General features: G+C 60.2%; 2 protein-coding genes across 2 annotated transcripts in view; one reads left to right on the top strand and one right to left on the bottom strand.

Annotated features, from left to right (window-relative positions):
• The window catches only part of TNRC6A (trinucleotide repeat containing adaptor 6A), a 98,801-nt gene that overhangs the window by 11,799 nt on the left and 68,435 nt on the right, over positions 1-18,567 (top strand). The window lies entirely within an intron of this gene.
• LOC118606508 (translation initiation factor IF-2-like) lies at positions 9,807-14,210 on the bottom strand. The gene is made up of 2 exons (XM_036225572.1): positions 13,589-14,210; positions 9,807-9,989 (listed from the first exon to the last, which is right to left on the bottom strand). Exons 1-2 carry the CDS (start codon positions 14,050-14,052, stop codon positions 9,866-9,868), a joined length of 588 nt encoding a protein of 195 aa, XP_036081465.1. The 5' UTR covers positions 14,053-14,210; the 3' UTR covers positions 9,807-9,865.

The following is an 18,567-nucleotide window of genomic DNA, read 5'->3' as shown; positions in this document are numbered from 1 at the left end:
CCCTCCTGCCTCTGCTCCACCCAGGCTGCAGATCAGAGCCGCTAGGCAGGATGTAGCGTGGGCCTCGGCTGTGGTCCAAAATCCTCACGTCACCACCCTTTAAACGGTGGAAACGGGTGAAACTTAATATCACGTCTGTCTAACCTGATATTTCTAAAATGTCGCCGTGCCCACATGCACGCGACACAAAAAAAGTTATGAATGGGATACGTTCCTTTTGTCGTTGAGTCTTTGGGGTCCATGGCGTATTTTATGCTCAGAGCACGCCTCAATCCGGACGGTGAATTTTCACCGGAAATATTTGATCGTATTTACAGTTACACTTGAGAAAGCAGAATCACGTAGCCGAGCTGTCCCAAGCAGACTTAAAGGGTTTCCAACCACCAGTTCGGGCACCAGAAAAATCATCTCCCTTTAATCACTTCCACGCTGACCGAACAAATCCGTCTGTTTTAGAAGTGTTCGAAGCAAAAGCATGTCAGTTTAAAAAAAAAAAAAACGCATCTGTCCACGTTTTGACAGTTCACAGACCCCCGAGTCCACTCGGCGTGATGAACATGGAATGGAAAAGGGTTTTGGATAAATCGAAAAGTAACTCCGAGTTTATCAGTAGCAACAAAACGGTCTTCAGATTTTTCTTACGGCCTTCGCAGGTAATCTGCACAACGCTGGCGTTACAGTGAAAACTGTCTTGCACATCGATTCATGTTAGAAAACGTAGAAGAGCATTGCTATTCAAGCGTATTTTGCAAAGTTTCCATTTCGGTGGAAATTCGTGCACCTTTTCAGCTAGGCGACAGGTCAGCTTCAGGCCTATCTCATCCGTGCGTGCCGTGACGTCACCGAGGAAAGCAGAAATGACGCTGCTGTATTTTATCTTTGTTTCTTAAACATTTGGTGAGTTTTCCTTTCATTTCAAGAAAATCTGGAGTCAGGATCGCCAGTAGCACAAGTCTCAGTAAAACGGGCCCAGCAGAGGGACGCAGAGGAAGACGGACCGCCAGGGACACGCCGCCTGCGCCTCTCCACGGACCGGCGGCTCGCGGCGTCCGAACGCGCCCGCCCGGCGGTTCCGACGGCTGCGCCCTGCGGCTTGGCTTCCGTCTGCTTCTGCAAACGAGCACAAATATTTTCAATACGTATCATACGGTGGGACGAGGCCATGTGGGAACCATCGGTCTCTTGTTTTGAAATTTCAATTAATCCAGATTGTTGACTGAACACCATCTGGCATGAGTGAAACTAATTTTTTAATATATCGAACCAAAATTCTTGTCAGATGTAAAAGATTCAAAAAAAAAAAATCTATGGCACAGTTTGTTTTTTCTGAAGCCAATGTTTCTTCATAAATTTGGAAGACTTTTAAGACTAAATGTACCCAAAGTATTAATTGGGCAGAGTCTCGTGGCCATGATTCAGATAAAATTGGCTATTTTTAAACATTTGAAATAATTATCTTTAATCAGTTTCTTTCTGTGGGCAGCGGGCAGCTTAATTGAAGATTCTTTATTTTTTATAAAATACCTTTTTAGTCTTTTGTAATCATCTAAAAATTTTTTACAACTGAAATAATAATGTCTTTCACCATCTTTCCATTAAAAATTGTGCATGTGCAAGAATCCACCTCACTTTGCAGCCAAAATCACCATCTCTGATCCCGTTTAAAATTTTTTTGTTCCACCTTTTTTCCCAATTCCAGGCAACTCATTTCCTCAGGTTTTTTTTTTTTAATTGTGAAATACACGTAACACAACACGTAGCGTTTTAACCGTTTTTCAGTGCGCGCCTCGGGGGCAGCAAGTGGTGCCGCGTTACCCGCCAGCTCCGCCGTCAGCTCCGGGAGCGAACACCCAGTCCCCGTGAAACGCTCACCCCCAGCCCGCCTCCCGTCGGCCCCTGGCGCCCCGCCTTTCTACCGTCTGTCCCTTTGGATTCGCTCCGCCGAGGGGCCTCACGTCCGCGGAGCTGCAGGTGCAGCCACGTCGCGTCCGCCCATCCCCCGGCCCGGACACGGCCTCGCGTCCCGTCTGAGCTGTTGTGAAAATGGCCGCCGCGACCGAGGGCGTACCCACACTTGTCCCGACCCCGTCGTCGCTCAGACGGTGTGGGCCGAGATGCCATGGCCGGGACCGTGACCGCGACCGTGACCGAGGGCGTGACTGTCGCTGTGGCCGTGACCGTGACCGTGGCTGTGGCCGAGACCGTGGCCGTGGCCGCGACCGAGGGCGTACCCACACTTGTCCTGACCCCGTCGTCGCTCAAACGGTGTGCGCTGAGACGTGGAATTGTCAGATTGTGTGACGCGTCCGCATATAATTTTTCGGGGACTTGCCTCCGGCGGCCGTACCATCCGACCTCCCCCCCCACCCCCACCCCCGCTCCCCGCCCCGCCCAGCAGTGCGCGACGCCTCGGGCCGTCCTTTCCAGCACTCGTTATCGTCTGGAGGCGGTTCTCCTTCTCCTCGCTTTGTTTTCGGTAACGGACGTCCTCACGGACGAGCAGCAGCATCTCACCGTGATTGCGACGTGCGTCTCCCTGATGACAAGTGGTACTGGGTGTCTCTCCACATGCTTTACCAATTCTTTTTTGAATGTTGAGGAAAAAACCGCTCATCGAAGTCACCGTGCACCTGCCGAAGACGTCTCGGCGTTTTCCTCTCTATTATTTTCTCACAGCGTTTTCGTCGTGCTTTGCCGCAGCAAATCGCCACGGCCATCGTCGTGAAATCTGTCAAGCACCATCTTCCAGTCTCTCTCTCTCTGTCATTCCGCATCTCTGTTGTATGTCTCTGTCGTAAATTTAAAAGTGTGTTCCTACGTAGAAAAATAACTGAATTATGTTATAACTAAAATAGTATGTATTTACACTTAATTACCGATGGCGATTTACAGAGGCGCCAAGCAACTCATACTGTCTGCATTAAATATTCCAGTAAGCATATTGGTGTTAGGTCAGCGGAACCCGTGGAGACCAGTTAGATTGGGGATGTGCTCACACGTGACCTGTGTGCCAGGGGCCGACCCGTGACAGGGCCAATGTTACACATGCCCAGTACGCGCCCACCCTACGTAATGACGATATTTTATGCAACGCAATTGATTAGAGCGCAATTACTTGTTTGTCCTACTGACGTAAAATTGAGTTGGACGGAAAAAGGTCTCTTAGGCTGATGAAGTTTTGGAACTGTAAAAATGAAGGAAAGCTACAAACTGCTCTCCACTCGCGTGAGCCGCATTTCGCGGGCTCCGTGGCCACACGTGGCTAGTGGCCGCCGTGCCAAGGCATCTGAGCCACCCACGGCTCGGGCCCCTCCCCAAAGACCCCGCGCCGAGCGCCCAGGGGCCGGACGGTGCCGCTGCGGCGGCTCACAACGCCCGCCCCCGCGCCGCCTCGCAGCCACCCGCGGGCTCACAGTGCCTTTATTCCAAGGGGTCCCGTGCCACGGTGTGAGTGGGTCCAGCCGACCCTGGAGCAACACGGCTCTGAGCTGTGCGGGCCGCTGGCGCAGGAGTTTCCCAGTTACTGCTGTGAACATCTTCTGTTCCTTACAATTGCCTTCGTGACGTCTCCCTTAGCTCACGTGACTACCAGCACACATCGGGGGTACGTAGAACGTACCAACGCGTGTGCACCGTTTCTGTCGTCGGTCAGGCTTCCGTTAACAGCAGCCTGTTAGTTCTGACGTCCTCGGGGAGTCAGAAGTTACACGTGGATTTTTCACTGCTCGGGGGTCGGTGCCTCTGACCCCTGTGCCATGCAGGGGGGAGCCGTGTGCGGCCAGGTGTCTGCACCACACTGCCGGGTGCGGAGGGGGCAGGAGCAAGGTGTGCAATGGGATCTTGTTTCTTTTAAATACCACATTTTAAATTGATTAGATGGATAAATAGAGCGACAGACAGATGATTAGACAGATGATTGATAGATAGAAGATAGATAGATAGACAGACAAACAGATAGATAGATAGATAGATGGGAGGTAGACGGAGAGATGACGGATGGACGACAGACACCCTAGAACGGCGGCTTCTGCGCCGTGGCAGAGGGTGTGGGGCAGCTCAGGCGAGCTCGGATCTAATGAGAAGAACACACTCGTGCGCCACCACTGTAATTAAAGCTAATTTGGAAACAGGAACTTAAGAAGGGGGGCCCTCGGCAGGCGTGGGAAGACGAACGAAGTCGCCAATTAAACGGAATTGACTGCGGTGCCGATTACACGGCGTCCCGACAGCTGTCGCCACGCGGCCGTAATGTTTAATGCGTGTGACCCCGCGGCGAGGAGGCGTGCGGGTCGCGGGGCGGCCTCTCTGTGACCCGAACGCGGGACGTGCCGGGCGGTGGCCACGGCCGGTGACCGGGGCCGACCTGCGGGGCTGGCCTCTGGCGCGGCTCGGCTGACGCCCGGGGGGGCCGTCCAGGTGACCGCCCAGGTGATCTGCCGCAAACCGTGGCTGCGTCAGCGACGGGACTTACCCGACCCAACAGAGCTCGAAGCCCTTCGGACCGAGCTTCAAAACTCCAACTGTCGCGAGTCTCCAAGCGCCGGTCGTACCCAATCAAACGCGTTGAGCGGGGAAAGGCGGGGTCGGCCTGAGCTGCATCAGGAACACGACAACGAAGGGCGCGAAACGCAACGCTCGTCTCGGAGGACGGGGCATGGGCGGCCACGGCCGTTCTAGACAGAGCGTCATTTTACGGTCGAAGGTACAACCCCCTGAAAGAAAAGAACCCATCCGAACACCTGTGAGATAAACAGCAAAGCACAGTCCGAAAGAGAGGGAGAGAGGGCGGGAGGGAGGGAGGAAGGAACCGCCGAAGTTGGGGAATCCGCTTCGGGCGTCCGAGCCGTTCCCATGGTGACCGCCGTGTGTCTGCTGTGACTTAGGCAAGGAGCAAATGGCACAGGAGCGTCCTCTGACTCCCGGAGAGCAGGCCGGTCACACGCTGGTGAGTTTATTGCGCTGAGGTTTTGAGTTCACGGTCTCGGGGTCGTTACGGCCAAATCTGAACAGAGGAGAGTCCCCGCCTTTCCGACCTGTCACGCTCAGGCAAGAACTTGATTTCGTGATGACGAGAGTTCGCAAAAGTGCAGCACTACCTTAATTTCCTGACTACACGTGTTATCTGTGTTTTTTTTTTTGACATGTTCAGAAAAAGAGACCCGTCAGAGTTGAAGTGGTATTTTTCTTTCTCATGAGAGCTGGAGTCAACAGTGTTTCAACGCAGAGCTTCTTTTTTCATTAAATCTGTTGCTTCGAATTTAAAACAAGGCTCGGGCAAAGCACGTGGGGATTAAAAGTAATTATCTCTACACGATTCTAAGAAATATGGACAAAACCAAAAATTGAGCAGGAGATGAACTATTCTCATTCCGACAGAACAAAATTTAAGAAAACCAGGATTTGAGTGATGGAATTAATACATGTTAGATAATAAATACATATCAAAAATACCTATGTTTTCCCAACATACAGAGAACACATAAAAATTAACACATCAGGCCAAATGAAAACTTTCCAAAGGCAGAAATTGTACAGGTCGAATCATCTGGTAAAAACAAACAGTAAAATAACATCGAGCTAGTGAAAAAAAATCGAAAGAATTTTTAAATCACCCATATAAATTACTCCAGAGAAAAGAGGAAATTAAAACCACAGTTTCTGTTTATGTACAGAATAACACAGAAAGAACTCTACCATTCAAACCTGATGCAATGTACGCACCCCAGTAATCAGAGGCACCATCATAACTTTAAATGCTTTTATTAGGAAAGAATGAAAATAAATAAGTTTCTGATTTAAAAAAGAGGTTATGAAAAAGAGCTAAATTAACTAAAATAGCTGGAAAAATGGACTCCATCGTGATAACAGCAGGCATTGCTGAAGTAAGCAGGAGGGAGACGCAGACGTTAAAAACATCCTCGGTCTGGACTTTGACGAGATGGACAAAACGAAACCAGCGAGATTTATCATGGAAAATCGAGTGCATAGCTCAAAATCTGGAGATACTTTTTCCAAAAAAAACAGGCGGGGGTTAACCAGAGGTGAGTTGAGGTTTAGAAAGTTGTCGGAGGGCATGTTCTCGATGTTATACTGACTACGTGAAAAATTTTGGGTTATTTCATGCTGCTTTTTTGTTAACCAAAATACAGGGTGAACAGTGTCTATTAATGATTTCTGAACGCCGAACATTTTCCGAAATCCGTTGTGTTTTCCTTAGTAACGCCTTGTTTCGGATGCGACATTTACGAGTGGGCGTGTCTGTGGCTTCTGTGACCCGGTTTTCGGGTTTCGAGGCGCCTCTCCCCGCTGTGTGCAGAATGTACGCAGAAGCCTCGCCGCTGGCTTCCCGGCCGTCCCAGCGTTCCTCGAGAAGCCCTCTGGGTCTGAGAATGTCCTCAGCTTTGTTCCTGCTTACCGTTTTAAGATTTCCAACGCTGTGTTTTCTTGGGTTCAGTTATTTATATTTTTTCTAGAAAACCATCTTATTTAAAAATAAATAAATAGAGTTTATTCGCGCCACAAGGACAGCATCTGGGGGGGCAGGGGGAGGGGGCGCATTGTCAAATGCTCCCTGAAAATCGCTCCATTGCATTCAGTTTCAAATTTCATTGCACAAAGTTTCGCGAGGTGCTGAGCCTCCTGGTTTCCTGTCTGCGGGCTCCCGCTCCTTGTTTCCAGTGCTGTTTGGGGGACGCGCCCCTTTTTCTGATTCGTTCACTCAGTAATTCACCCGCTTTCCTCTCGCCGGCCCTTGTAGCCGGTTCCACTTGCTTTGGTTTGTTCTAACTCTCTGATCTCTGAATTACTTTCTTCCTTCTGGCTTCTCGGGGTTCTGGCTTCTCGGGGTTCTGGCTTCTCGGGGTTCCGGCTTCTCGGGGTTCCGGCTTCTCGGGGTGGTCCGTTACTCTTTCTCTAACTTCTCTGATCGGATGTCAAATCCCCTGTTTCTTTCGCCTGCTTTACAAATGGATGTGTTTAAACCTGTGTATTTTCTTCTTCTGAACAACCCATACGACCTAGGGTTTAATAGGCATTAACTGTATTTTATTATTCAAGAAATGAAGAAATTGGGGGTTTTAAATTTTTCTTCGGTCTCTCTCCCTACACTTTCCTCCCCCGCCAAGCTGGTAGGCTATTTTCTTTCTAATTTTGTTGCTAAGGGGTTTTTGTTTTTGTTTCGTTTTGTTGTTGTTGTTGTTTGTTTGTTTGTTTTGTTTTTGTTGTTTTTTTGTACTGTGACTTGAAAACAGTCTGTACCATTTCTGCTTTTTGAATGTGGTCAGGATTTTCTCCGGGGCCCGATCCGCAGTCTGTCATTATAAAAATTCCGTGGGGAACCCCCTCGACAAGCCACGTCCGCTGTCGTCAGTGCGTGTAGCGCTTGACACAGAGCAACAACGTCGGCCCCGTGAGGGATTCGCCCGGATGCTCCGAATCTTCGTTTCCACTCTCTCTCCCCCGCGGGCTGGCAGAGGCGCCCGGCGGGCGGCGGTGGGCCCGGCGGGCTGCAGACGCTGGTTTCTGACCGTTTCGCCACTGTGGTCAGCCGCGCTCTCTGTCACTGGGGTCTCAGCCTATGGCCTTTGTCCTACAAAGTGCCCCCATCGGTCTCGACTGCCTCGTTCACCCTTGGGTCCGACCCTGTCTGCCGTTCACGTCACGGACCCGGCCCCCTTTCCGGTACCTTGGCGTGTCTTCGTACACGCCTCCCAGCCTTGCCCAGAAACCGACGTGTTCTGGGCTTTGCTTTTTCAACCCGATCAGAGTCTTTCTCTTTAATTTCACCTTTTTTTTTAGCTCCATGCACATTGGTAGAAATAACAGACACGGTTCATTTGAATCCCCTTGTCCAGTGTTTCTGTCCTGCGCATTTCCTCCTTTTTTGATCCTCCGGCATGAGCGTGAGGCTCGCATCGCCCCCCCCGACTTCGTATCTGTGTGTTTTGGGGTAAGTTTCAGCGTTAGAATTTCGGGGCGCCTTTATGCTTTCCGACGCACACGGACCGTCGGCCGACGCCGAACCGCGCAGCGAGGAGGTCCCTCCCCGTCGGGCGTCCCTCGGCAAGTCCGGTCGCGAGTGGGTTTCGCTTCGCTGCCGGGGCGTCTTCGCCACACCTTGACCAGGTGCCCGAGTCGCGCACCGCCAGGAGGAGCAATGCGGGGGCCGGGATCCCGAGGCGCGGACCCCGGTCCGCCGTTCGTATTTTTCCAGCTACTTCTTTTCCGTGGTGAGTGACGGTCGTCGCGCATTTTCCACAGTGGGGTAAAGGTTCCTCCGACAGCGCGTCTATCTGGCCCGTGAAAAGGGAAGCCGTTGAAAGGGAGCCCCTGACGCGAGGGACGATGTGGGTGGGGCTCAGGGCTCAAACGGGGGGGGGGGGCACTTGAGGGACGAGTTTGGAGACTCCCGACGTGCACGGGCTCGCGTGACGGAAACGCGACAGCTCGCCCAGGGCCCCCGGGTGGCTGCGGTGGCCTGCCCCTGTCAAACACACGTCCGTCCCGGGGACCGAGCCCAGCTCGTCACAGAGACGGCGGCAACGTCGGCCCCGTGAGGGTCCGTGGGAGCAGCGGGGGTCCCCGGGGACGGACAGTGCCGTGCCCGGCTGCAGGGCGTGAGCCCCGTGGAGTGACGGCGGGAAGCGTGGCCGCCGTGGTCCCCCGTGCTGCGGCTTGACGCGGGCCGGTGCCAGGCCGGAGCCTCCCCGAGGCCGCTCGTTCGGCGGGCCCCATGCCCCCGCGGCCCTGCGAGGCGGCTGCCCTCGTTCGCCCCCTTTTGCAGACGAGGGGTTGGCGGCGCCGTGGGGTAAACGAATGGGGCCCAAGCCGCTCGGGGGCCGAGGTCAGCCTGCCTCCCCGGCGTCCAGGGACGACCCCTCCTGCGGGAGCTTCCAGAGGGCGGCCCTTGTGGAGCGGAAGGGCCTCTGGGGCGGTGCGCGCGGTTCAGCCACGTCCCGCCGCGGCGGCGTGGGGAGTCTGCTCCGCGTCGGTCTGCGCCCCCGGAGCCCGCCGGCCCCGTCGGCAGACACCCCCACGCCGCCCCCGCCCCGGCCTCCCACTGCGCTGCAGAAACGGGGCTCGCGTGGAAAAACACCGGCTCGGGCCCCACCAGGCTCCCTGACGAGGACGCTGTGTCGTCAGGCCTCGGCGGCCGCCGTTGCCATGGCGACAGCCACACTGGCTCCCAGACAGCTGGGGTCTGAAGGGAGCATGGACCCGCGGGGAACGCCTGTGTCTCCGCGGCCTGTGACCCCCCCCACCGGCCCCCACACGGCCTCGGAGGATGCGGCGGCGGCCGACTCGCCCCTGGCGCCGAGCCCGGCCTCCGGGCGGCCCGTCCCTCACCGTCCACACCGGCCAACGCCCTGCCCCTGCAGCACCATGGCCTGGGCACCGAGGCCACCGTCCGCCCCCACGGGGACCTCACGCCCCTCCCTCCCTGGGCGGGCGCACACACCACGTAGTGCCTCACCGTTGTCTGAGTCGCTCGAGTGAAAAAAAAAAAGTAGAAATGGTGATTCTGAAAAAGCAGGGTGTCCTTATGAGGACGGCAAGGCCAAACTCCAGTTCTGGGGCCTGGGGGTGTGGTCGGAGACCCGGTCGGCCCAGGACCCGTCGGGTAAGTGCCCCGGGAGACAAGGGACAGAGCGGGGCCGCCGCCGGTGCCCCGGGAGGCTGAAGGAAGGGTCAGAAAAGTCCGCTCAGCGCCTGGGCTGCTGTGGACGGTGTCGGGGGCGGGGGCGCTGGCCACGGTGTCCCCGGCCAGCCAGCCCATCCTGAGAGCCGGACGCCGCGCTCAGTCCGCGTGTGGCAGGTGCCGTGACGACACTCACATCCCAGGGGGCGGCCAAGGCCCAGAAAAGCCTCACGTCGTCGTCACACGCCGGGGCGCAGCCACCACAGCACCCCGGGGTGCACGGCCGTCCACAGATGGCCGGCCCGGACTCTGAGGAGCGCCGGCGTCATTTGCGAATGAGCAGGCGCCTTTTCTAGATCGACACAAGAAGAAAAGAGACACGGGAACCAAACGCGGTTTCGGATCCGACGTCGGCTCGCGATGTGGAGACTGAAGACAGGCCCGAGGGACACCCAAGGGACACCCGAGGGACACCCGGTGAGAGGCGGACGGACGCAGCCCGCGGCCCGGGCGACGCGCGGAAATCGGTGCCGTTCCAGGCGAAGCGCGGAGGAGCGTTCTTCCTCGTCGGTGAGCCGGGCCCAGCGGGTTCCAGGACGGGGCCGCGCCCTCCCGCCCCCATGCTTCCTCCCGGAGCTTCTCCAGCGGGAGGAAGGTGACCCCACGAGCTCCCTGGCCGCCTGGACGCCGGCGGGCCGTCCTACAGCTCCGTGCGGCTCTGGCACCACCTGCCCAGCTCATCCAGGGAGCGCGGCCCCTGGCGCACGGCGGGGAGACACCGATCCTGCAGGAGCACGAAACGGCGTCTCCCGTGGGCCCCCCGGGGTCTCCCTCCTCGGACAGCAGGCGCCGCCGAAGACGCCCGGCACCACGGGTCGGGCAGGCGGTTCGGCTTTGGGACAGGGGCCCCTGCGGGGGGCGCGCACGCCGCCTCGGCCTTCGCCCGCGTGGGGGCTTGGCCTCGCCGTCTCGCAGAGGCTAGGTGACCCCACGAGCCCCGCCCGGGGGACGTGCCGCCCCTGGCTCTCCTGTGTCCCGCTGGTCGAAAGCGGTCCTGTCCTTCTTGCCGCGTGGGATGATGTCCAGCCGGAGGATTCAGACTGAGCGAGACAGGAGGAGCTCAGGCTCGAGGGCGGACGTTAAACCAGGACGATGCGTCGGGGTCCGTGCAGGGGCAGTGGGGGGTGGAAGCACCCAGGGGCGGTTTATGCTCCCCGCATCCCCTCCCCCCCCCAGTCACACCCCAGCCGTTCCCGCTCCACAGGCCTCGCTCCCAAGAGCGGCCTCGCCACGGCCACCAGCGGCCTCCCTCTGGCCGCGAGGGGGACGCCCCGCTTCCCCGACTGCGTTCGCTGTGGCCCATGACGCCGCCTCTCTCCAGCCCGTGACCTCTGCTCTGCCTCTGATCGCCCCTCGGCCTTCTCCTCCCTCCCCCCACCCCCGGACACGGTGCTCCTCCCGCTCCGGGACCCCTGGCCACCTTCTCTCCGCGTTCACCGACGCGGCGGTGGACATCAGCGCCACGCCCCCAACGGCTCGCCAGCGCCACACGCCCAGCGCTGGGCTTCTGATGCCCCCAGGTCCAGCCCCCCCCAGGTCCAGCCCCCCCCCGGTCCAGCCCCCCCGCCAGGTCCAGCCCCCCCAGGTCCAGCCCCCCCCAGGTCCAGCCCCCCCGCCAGGTCCAGCCCCCCCAGGTCCAGCCCCCCCCAGGTCCAGCCCCCCCCCCAGGTCCAGCCCCCCCCCCGTCCCCGTCCTGTCTCCGTCTCGTTCCTGCCTGCATGAGGTGAGGGCCTCGCAGCAGGGGGACGTCACAGGTCAAATCACGTCGCAGGCAGCGCCTGCTCACGGGTGACGGCTGCCTCCTGGCCGCGTGTCCCCGAGTCCCGGGGGAACCCCCCCCCCCCGATCGGACCCTGTGCCAGAGTCATCTTGCCCAGGGACTCTGTGTTCGGCTCCGGGGACCGTGCACTCATGTCGTGACGGCTGGTGGCCGTCCGCACCGGGGTGCGGCTGTGTCCCCACAAAACGTCCGTTCCAGACGCTGCACTGTTGAATTTCCTACCGTTTTCACATGAGTGAAGGTAGTGTTTTCAGATTCGCTTTCCGTGACTTACACATTGAAAAGCCATTCGTGGTTCACAGGCCACACCGAGCGCCCCGCCCGGGACCGGCCGGCCAGGACAGCCCCCGGCAGCGCCTCCGCCTGCTCTCGCTGGGGTCAGGGCCGGGGGATGTGGGCCCCGCGTCCCCTGGGCCCCGTCGCGGCCGGCGCCTCCCCGCTGCTGGAACCGCAGCCCTCTGGCCTCCCAGGTCCTGCTGGCACAGACAGAGGCCACGTCTGTCTGCCCGGCCACAAGCTGCCCGGGCCCGGGACCACGCTCGCCCGCGTCCAGGGCCCGGCATGGCGCCCAGCCCGCGGTCAGCGCCTGGAAAACGGGCTCCAGGCCTAAGCCCGAGGCCGTCCCTCCCGGGAGGCGCTTCTACGCCGACGGGGAGACTGAGGCTCAGCAGACGCGCAGCCGTGTCCTGACCGCCCTCCTCCCGCGGGGCCCCCAGTCCCGGTGCCTCCGCCAACCGCCGGGCGAGCTCGGCGACGCGCCCAGACTCCCTGCACCGGGTGTCCTGCCCAGCGCACCGTCCTGAGGGCCCGACGAGCCGCCAGGTCCGCCGTGCGTGGGGAGGCGCCTGGCACCCCGCACACCCACACCGTGGGAGTCCTTGTCAGGCGTGAGGGACGCCGAGGAGGCCAGGGCGGAAGGTGGCTGCCTGCTTCGGCCCCGGGGACGCGGACTGGGCTGGAGCGGCCGCTCAGCCCTTGTGCCGAGGGCCCTCGGAGGAGAGGCCTGGGGACGTCCCTAGTGACGGCCGGACCTCGCGGGCCGCGGCGAGGCCGCCCCGGCTTCGTGCGGGTTAAGTCCCACCAGACTGTGTTTACTTTCCCCTGTGTCTGGAAGGCCCCTCCGGTCTCCATGGCAACGCGGTTTCCTGTTCTGCTGTTCCCTTGGACGAGATACCTGCTGAATGCAGAGGCGCCCTCCCCGAAGCCCGGGGTGGAGGCCAGCGTGGAGGCCGCGCAGCCCGCAGCCCCCGCGCCCGCCAGGCGGCCGGCCGCCAGGACCATGGCACGGTGGCCCCCGTCTCCCTGTGTGGCATCGCCGGGCCCGGCCCGGAGCGCTTGCTGCACCCCGTTTTCCTCCTTCCTCCCTTCTCCGTGGTTTTGTTTCTTCCTGAGGCTGGGGGAGCAGAGGCCCCCACAGACACGCACACACACGCACATGCATGCATACACATGCACACGCACATACACATGCACGCTCACGCACATACATGTGCGCGCACACGCACACATGTACACGCATGCACATGCGCACACATGCACGTGCACACAATGCACCCATGTGCGCACGCACGCACATGCACACGCACACACTTGCGCACACACACATGCGCACGCACATGTGCATGTGTGCTCGCGCACATACATGTGTGCGCACGTGCACACGTGCACACATGTACACACAATACACCCATGTGCGCACGTGTGCACATGCACACACGTGCACACATGCACACACAATACACGTGTGCACACGCACGCACATGCACACACGTGCACGTACACACACACACACACACACACACACACAACTGGCTAAGAAACCTCGAGTCCTGCTCACAGGCCGCGTTCCCGGGCCAGGGAACTCCTCTGGCAATCACTCGTTCGTTCATCCACCATCTTGCTCGGCGGACGCACATGTGAGCCCAGGGTGCATCCCCGGCCTGTGCAGGAGCCGGAGGGCAGGGGGTGCTGTGTTGGGTCGGCCCTCGGCCCTGCACAGGGCAGCATGTCAGTGACCAAAGCCTGTACCGTGTGACCCACGTGACCGGCGCCTGGGCAGCCTCTGCGGGGGCCGTGGAATCGGGCAGGGACGTTCAGCGTCTGCCACCTACCTGCGCTCCGATCCGGCTCCTCGACGCCCGGCCCAGGGCGCGAGCTGGCCTGAGCCTCGCTCGGTCTTCCCGCCTGTAAAACGGGGTAGGTGGAGGTGCCCGCGGGGGCGTGCGTCCCACGGGGGCCAGGAGTGAGCGCACGCAGGCACCGAGCACCGCGCTCCTAGACCTGTGGCATTCGCACCACCACGTCGAGGGGCCCGGGGAGCCCCTTGGAGAGAGACTCCCGGTGCCCCCCGCGGGGCTGGGGGACAAGCGGCAAGAGAGGCCCTACCTGAGGAGCTGGCATGCAGATAATCGGCTCTCCAACGTCTGCGCCTGGCCCTGCGTCCTGCGTCCTGCGCCAGGGGCCGAGCCGCCGGCTTGACCGCCTCGTCCCCGCCCCCCGGCGTGGCCCGTGGAGTAGGGGAGCGGCGGGGGGTGGAGGGCTGAGGCGGGGAGGGCGAGTCCCGCCTCTTCGTCATGGGGCTCGTGACCTTTCCCGCCTCTTCGTCATGGGGCTCGTGACCTTTCCCCGTGTGGCCGAGGCCCGCCGCGGCGCTCCCTTCTGCGCGTCGGCCCGGCTGGGCCTCGCGGTGCCCGGAGGTTTGGTGAAACCTCGTCCCGGCTGCTTGTGGATGAGGCGAACGTTTGAGCCGATCGGCTGAGTGAGCACGTCGCCCGCCCCGGTGCGGGGGGGCCTCGTCCGCTCAGCTGAGTAAGAAAGCGCTCGCCCCACCTGGCGGTCTCCAAGCCGAGGTGTGGGACGCAGGCTCCGGCCGGAACGCACATCCGCGTCTCCCTGGTCCCAGGTGCTGGGGCTCGGCCCGGACCTACACCCTCGGGTCCTCCGAGCGGGACCTCTCAGCCTCCCTGACTGTGTGAGCCGATTTCTTGGAGCGAATTCCTTTGCATACACACCCCGTTGAGTCCATTGCTCCGGAGAGCCCTGATGAACACCCTGTGGCCCCGGGCGCTAGTGGTGACGCCTCTGAAGACGCAATGGCTTTGCGACCTTCCGGGGCATCCTTCGCTCCTCCCTGGCAGGCGAAGCCCTTCGCGTCCATCCACTCCCCGGGCACTACGAGTGGTGGGGGCGGCACGTGACCCCCCCCACGCCGTCTCCGCCTCCGCCGCCGTCCGGAAGCCACCTGGCTCCAGGGGCCGGGAAGCGGGAGGAGCCCGGCCAGCAAACACCGAGTGTGAGGTTTCATCCTCCACGTCGGCGCCGGCCTCAGAACGCCGGGCCCAGGCGGGTCAGAGCACGGCCCGCCCCGGGCCGGACTGGACCGCACGCCACCCCGCACCCGACTCTTTGTTGCATTCAGTTAACGTCCACATTGTCCGAGACAGCTGGAGACATGTATATATATATATCCAGGTGCATCCTAACAGGTGCGAGTGTGTGACACGGGGTCTCAGGCGGCGTAGGGTCTCCCGGAGAAGAGCCCGCCGGTGGCTGTGGGGGAGGTGACCGGGGCCTGAGGCAAGGCCGGGCCATGCTCCACGACGGCCCGTGTGGTCAAGGATCAGGAGCGAATGGAATGGACATCTGGGGCTGAGGCTCAACTGCGCACGTTGATAACAATTCGTCCTCTACGACCGCGGGACCACGTGACGGGCCCGGAGGAAAGTCAGAGACACTCATCCATCCGTTCCTTCATCCGCCCCCCACGACCTCACGCTTCGGCGCCGGCCTGGCCGCTGGGGTCCAGCAGCGGGCCAGGCAGACGCCAGTCGCCGCCGCAGCTGAGCTCACGTGTCAGCGAAGGGCCAGACGTAAACGCGGTGACTAAGTGCACAGACGCGTTGGTTGTACGGTGACATGGGCTGCGAAGAAAAAGAATTTTAAGGGAAGAAGAACAGGGAGTCTCCGGGAAAGGAACGTATTTAGCTAGACGTCCGCACTCTGCGTCTCGGAAAGTGGGGCCTTTTCTAAACAAAGGCTGCGAGGGATGGGACCTTTCTGTGCTCCGGGCTGACCAGGCCCACAGAAATCGTCCCTGTCATGATAAAGTAACCCGAAGGGCCGCCACGTGGAAGCCAAAAGCATTGTTCCGGCCAGTTCGCGGATGTTACTTTACCCAATATCGGCGTCTTCCTGACCCACGGGGACACGTCCCAAGCCTGCCGTGGGTGCCCGCGGCTGCAGACAGCACCGAACCACGTAGACGCCGCATTTTGCCTTCCGCCTACAGGGAGTGGCTCACGGCTTCCCCTCGGCACGTCTGAACGGCCAGCATCGCCGCCCGTGTGCTTTGGGGCCGTTACGAAGTGACCCCGTGACGGGAGAGCTGAGCGCCGAGGCGGGGCGCGTCCACGGCAGGATTCGCGGAGACGCTGGACAAGGGGGTGGGTTCCCCTCCAGGGAGAGAGGGGCGGCTCTGTGTGAGCTTCCGACATGCCGCCCAGAGTGGCACGCAGTTCAACACTTACGAGCTGCTTATCTCTGGAATTTTCCATTTGGTAGTCCTGGAGCACGGCTGACCGCCGGTAACTAAAATCGTGAGAGGGGAGGCCGCACATCGGGGGACAACCGTTCCCACTTTGTAGACGAGCGAATTGGGAGCCGGTGATGTCGAGCCGGCCGCTGGTGGCCTGTGTCCCAAAGTGGGGCTCACGCGGCCCCGAGCCCGGCATTTCGCCTTCGGACCGTGTGGCGCCAACTTTGTGGGACCCCTCCTGTCTCCCCTAGATCCATGTTCCCTGGCGACGGCCGTCGCCGTTGAACAGGGCAGCGAAAGGGGGGTGGACTCACCGTGCGGGCTCCGTCTGATGGAGACCGTGTTCCGCACACAGAGGAGGCCTGTCCCCGGGGGCGTGGCTGGCCGGTCGGACCTCGAGGGGTGCTGGCCCGCTCCCCAGCGCTCTGCTGGCCTCTCCCGCCGAGGCTTTCCACCCCCAAACACACAGTCCGCAGGGGCTGCCCGGAGTTCGCAGAAGGCGCTCCTAGGAAGATGAGGTCGTTGGCGTTGTCAACCGGCTTTCGGGGAGAGGACTCCTCGTCCCCTTCTCACACAAGCAGAACCAACGCGTTGCTGTGGAAACCCCATGTCGGGGGCGCAGGGTCGAAGAGCACAGCGAGGGGCGCCCCGCAGCTCCGCTGCCGCATTTTTAAAAATTAAATCCATTGGGCGAGGTCGGTCGACGACGTTTGTAAACTTCAGGCGCAGGACTGGAGCACGACCCCGCGCCCTGCACGGTGCGCCCGCGCCCAGCGTCTGCTCCCCCGCTCCGCACGCTCGCGCCCCAGGACCTCGCCGCCCGCCCCCCGCCACCGCCCTCTCCCCGCTGGTCACGCCTTTCTGTCCTCCGTGTCTGTGAATTCATGCGCCGTCGTGGCTTCACCTGAGGCTTTCCGTTCCGTGTCCCGCGTGTGAGGAAAACCGCAGGGCTCTGGCCCTTTTTCGCCCGACTTACTTCCCTCAGCGCGATGCCCTCAGGGTCCGCCCGGGTTGCCCCGAATGGCGGCATTTCGTCTTTTCCATGTCTGAGCAATATCCTGTCGTGATACGTAACACCCCTTCTCCATCCTCTAAGGGCGCCTGGGTTGTGTGCATGTCTCGGCCACTGTGACTATAGCTACAGTGAGCATCGGGGTGCAGAGACCTTTATGAATACGTGTTTTCAAATTGGGGGGGTCGATCTCTAGAAGACGGGTTTCCGGGTCAATGGGAGCTGTATTTTTAGTCCTTCGAGGACCCTCCCCACGGGTTTCCGTAGCAGCCGCACCCACTCACAGAAGCGAGGGCCCCCTTCCCTCCACGGCCTCGCCGGGCCTCGCCGGCCCTCACCGCCTCCTGCCTTGCTGGCGGCAGCCGTCCTAACAGGCGCGCGGTGGAGCCTCATTGTGTCTCGATTTGCGCTTTCCTTGTAGCTCGCGATGCTGGGCTTTTTTCCTCATGTCTGTTGGATACTCCTTAAAAAATCGTAGGTCACCTCGCAGGCGAATTATTTTGATTGCACACGGAACACATCGACCCACTCTCCTTAAGAAATGACGAGCGTGAAACAGCAGAGGTTAAAGTTCCTCCCGCCGCCAGCCCTGGACCCCCCGCCCCGCCCTGCTCGCCGCGTTTGGGGTGCGCCCCTCCGAAAGTCTTTCTAAATGCTTTCTTTTCCTGCAGAACCGCGCCCTGCCGCGATCCGTGTGCTTTTAAAAGGTTTTACGTAAATGGCATCGCATTGTGCCTGTACTTCTGAAATTCTTCCTCTCTAAGAGGTAGTCAGCCGTGACATATAGCACCTCGCCGGGGACTGTTCTTAGCCGAAACCCAGCGAGGAGAGTTAACGTTTATCACGACCGACCGCGGTGGGCACCAGACACTGCACCAAACCACTCATCACGAGCCAGAGGGGCCTCAGGTCTGTGCTGACGCTGTGTTTCCCCTAGGGTGAGCTGGTAAATATATTCCCGACGACAAGCTATTTTAAGTAATACGTAAACAATGGTAAAGTCCTATGAACAATAAGCCCAACGAACATGCTCATGCTGCGGCGAGAAGCCAGCGCGTCGTGACCGGCTCGTCGCCTGACCCGGCGGGTTTTTGCCTCCTTTGCTGCAAGGAGGAAGCGGCTGCTGGTCGCCTGCCCGCCGCCAGCCAGTATGGAGGCGAGCGGCGGCCACACCGCACCCCCCATCCCTGGCTCCATTCTTCCGAATGTTATTGGTCACGGAGCGCATGTCAGGTCGTCTCCGAGGACTAGGGGAGAAAGGCGAAGGTCGTAGATCGGGGGGCGGGGGGCGGACGCAGTGATGGGAATCGTCCCCAGGACTCCGAGTGGGGCCGCGCCCACGTCCCGTCTCTCACAGCACCCGGAGAAGGGGGCCGTGTCCCGGAGGCGAACGACCCCCCGTGGCCATTGGGACTGTGACCGGGGCTCTCGGCTCAGCCGAGGCCACTGTGCCAGAGCGGAGGAGCGGCCAAGCCGCTTACCTGGAAAACCACCACACACGGACCCGGACGGCGGAGCCGCGGGCAGCCCTGGGACCACCCGCC

This window comes from Rousettus aegyptiacus, unplaced genomic scaffold (genome assembly GCF_014176215.1).
Source record: "Rousettus aegyptiacus isolate mRouAeg1 unplaced genomic scaffold, mRouAeg1.p scaffold_m13_p_8, whole genome shotgun sequence".
Taxonomy (NCBI): domain Eukaryota; kingdom Metazoa; phylum Chordata; class Mammalia; order Chiroptera; family Pteropodidae; genus Rousettus; species Rousettus aegyptiacus.
The sequence above is the reverse complement of the archived record's forward strand: the minus strand, read 5'-3'. Positions and strand labels throughout refer to the sequence as shown.

Bases quoted from the DNA above. Each gene is read 5' to 3' on its own strand.
- LOC118606508 (XM_036225572.1), bottom strand. From the start codon at position 14,052: ATGACGAAGAGGCGGGACTCGCCCTCCCCGCCTCAGCCCTCCACCCCC. The intron at 9,990-13,588 runs GTAGGTGGCAGA...GTGTCGATCTAG, and splicing joins GGAGCCGGATCGGAGCGCAG to AAAAGGCGCCTGCTCATTCG.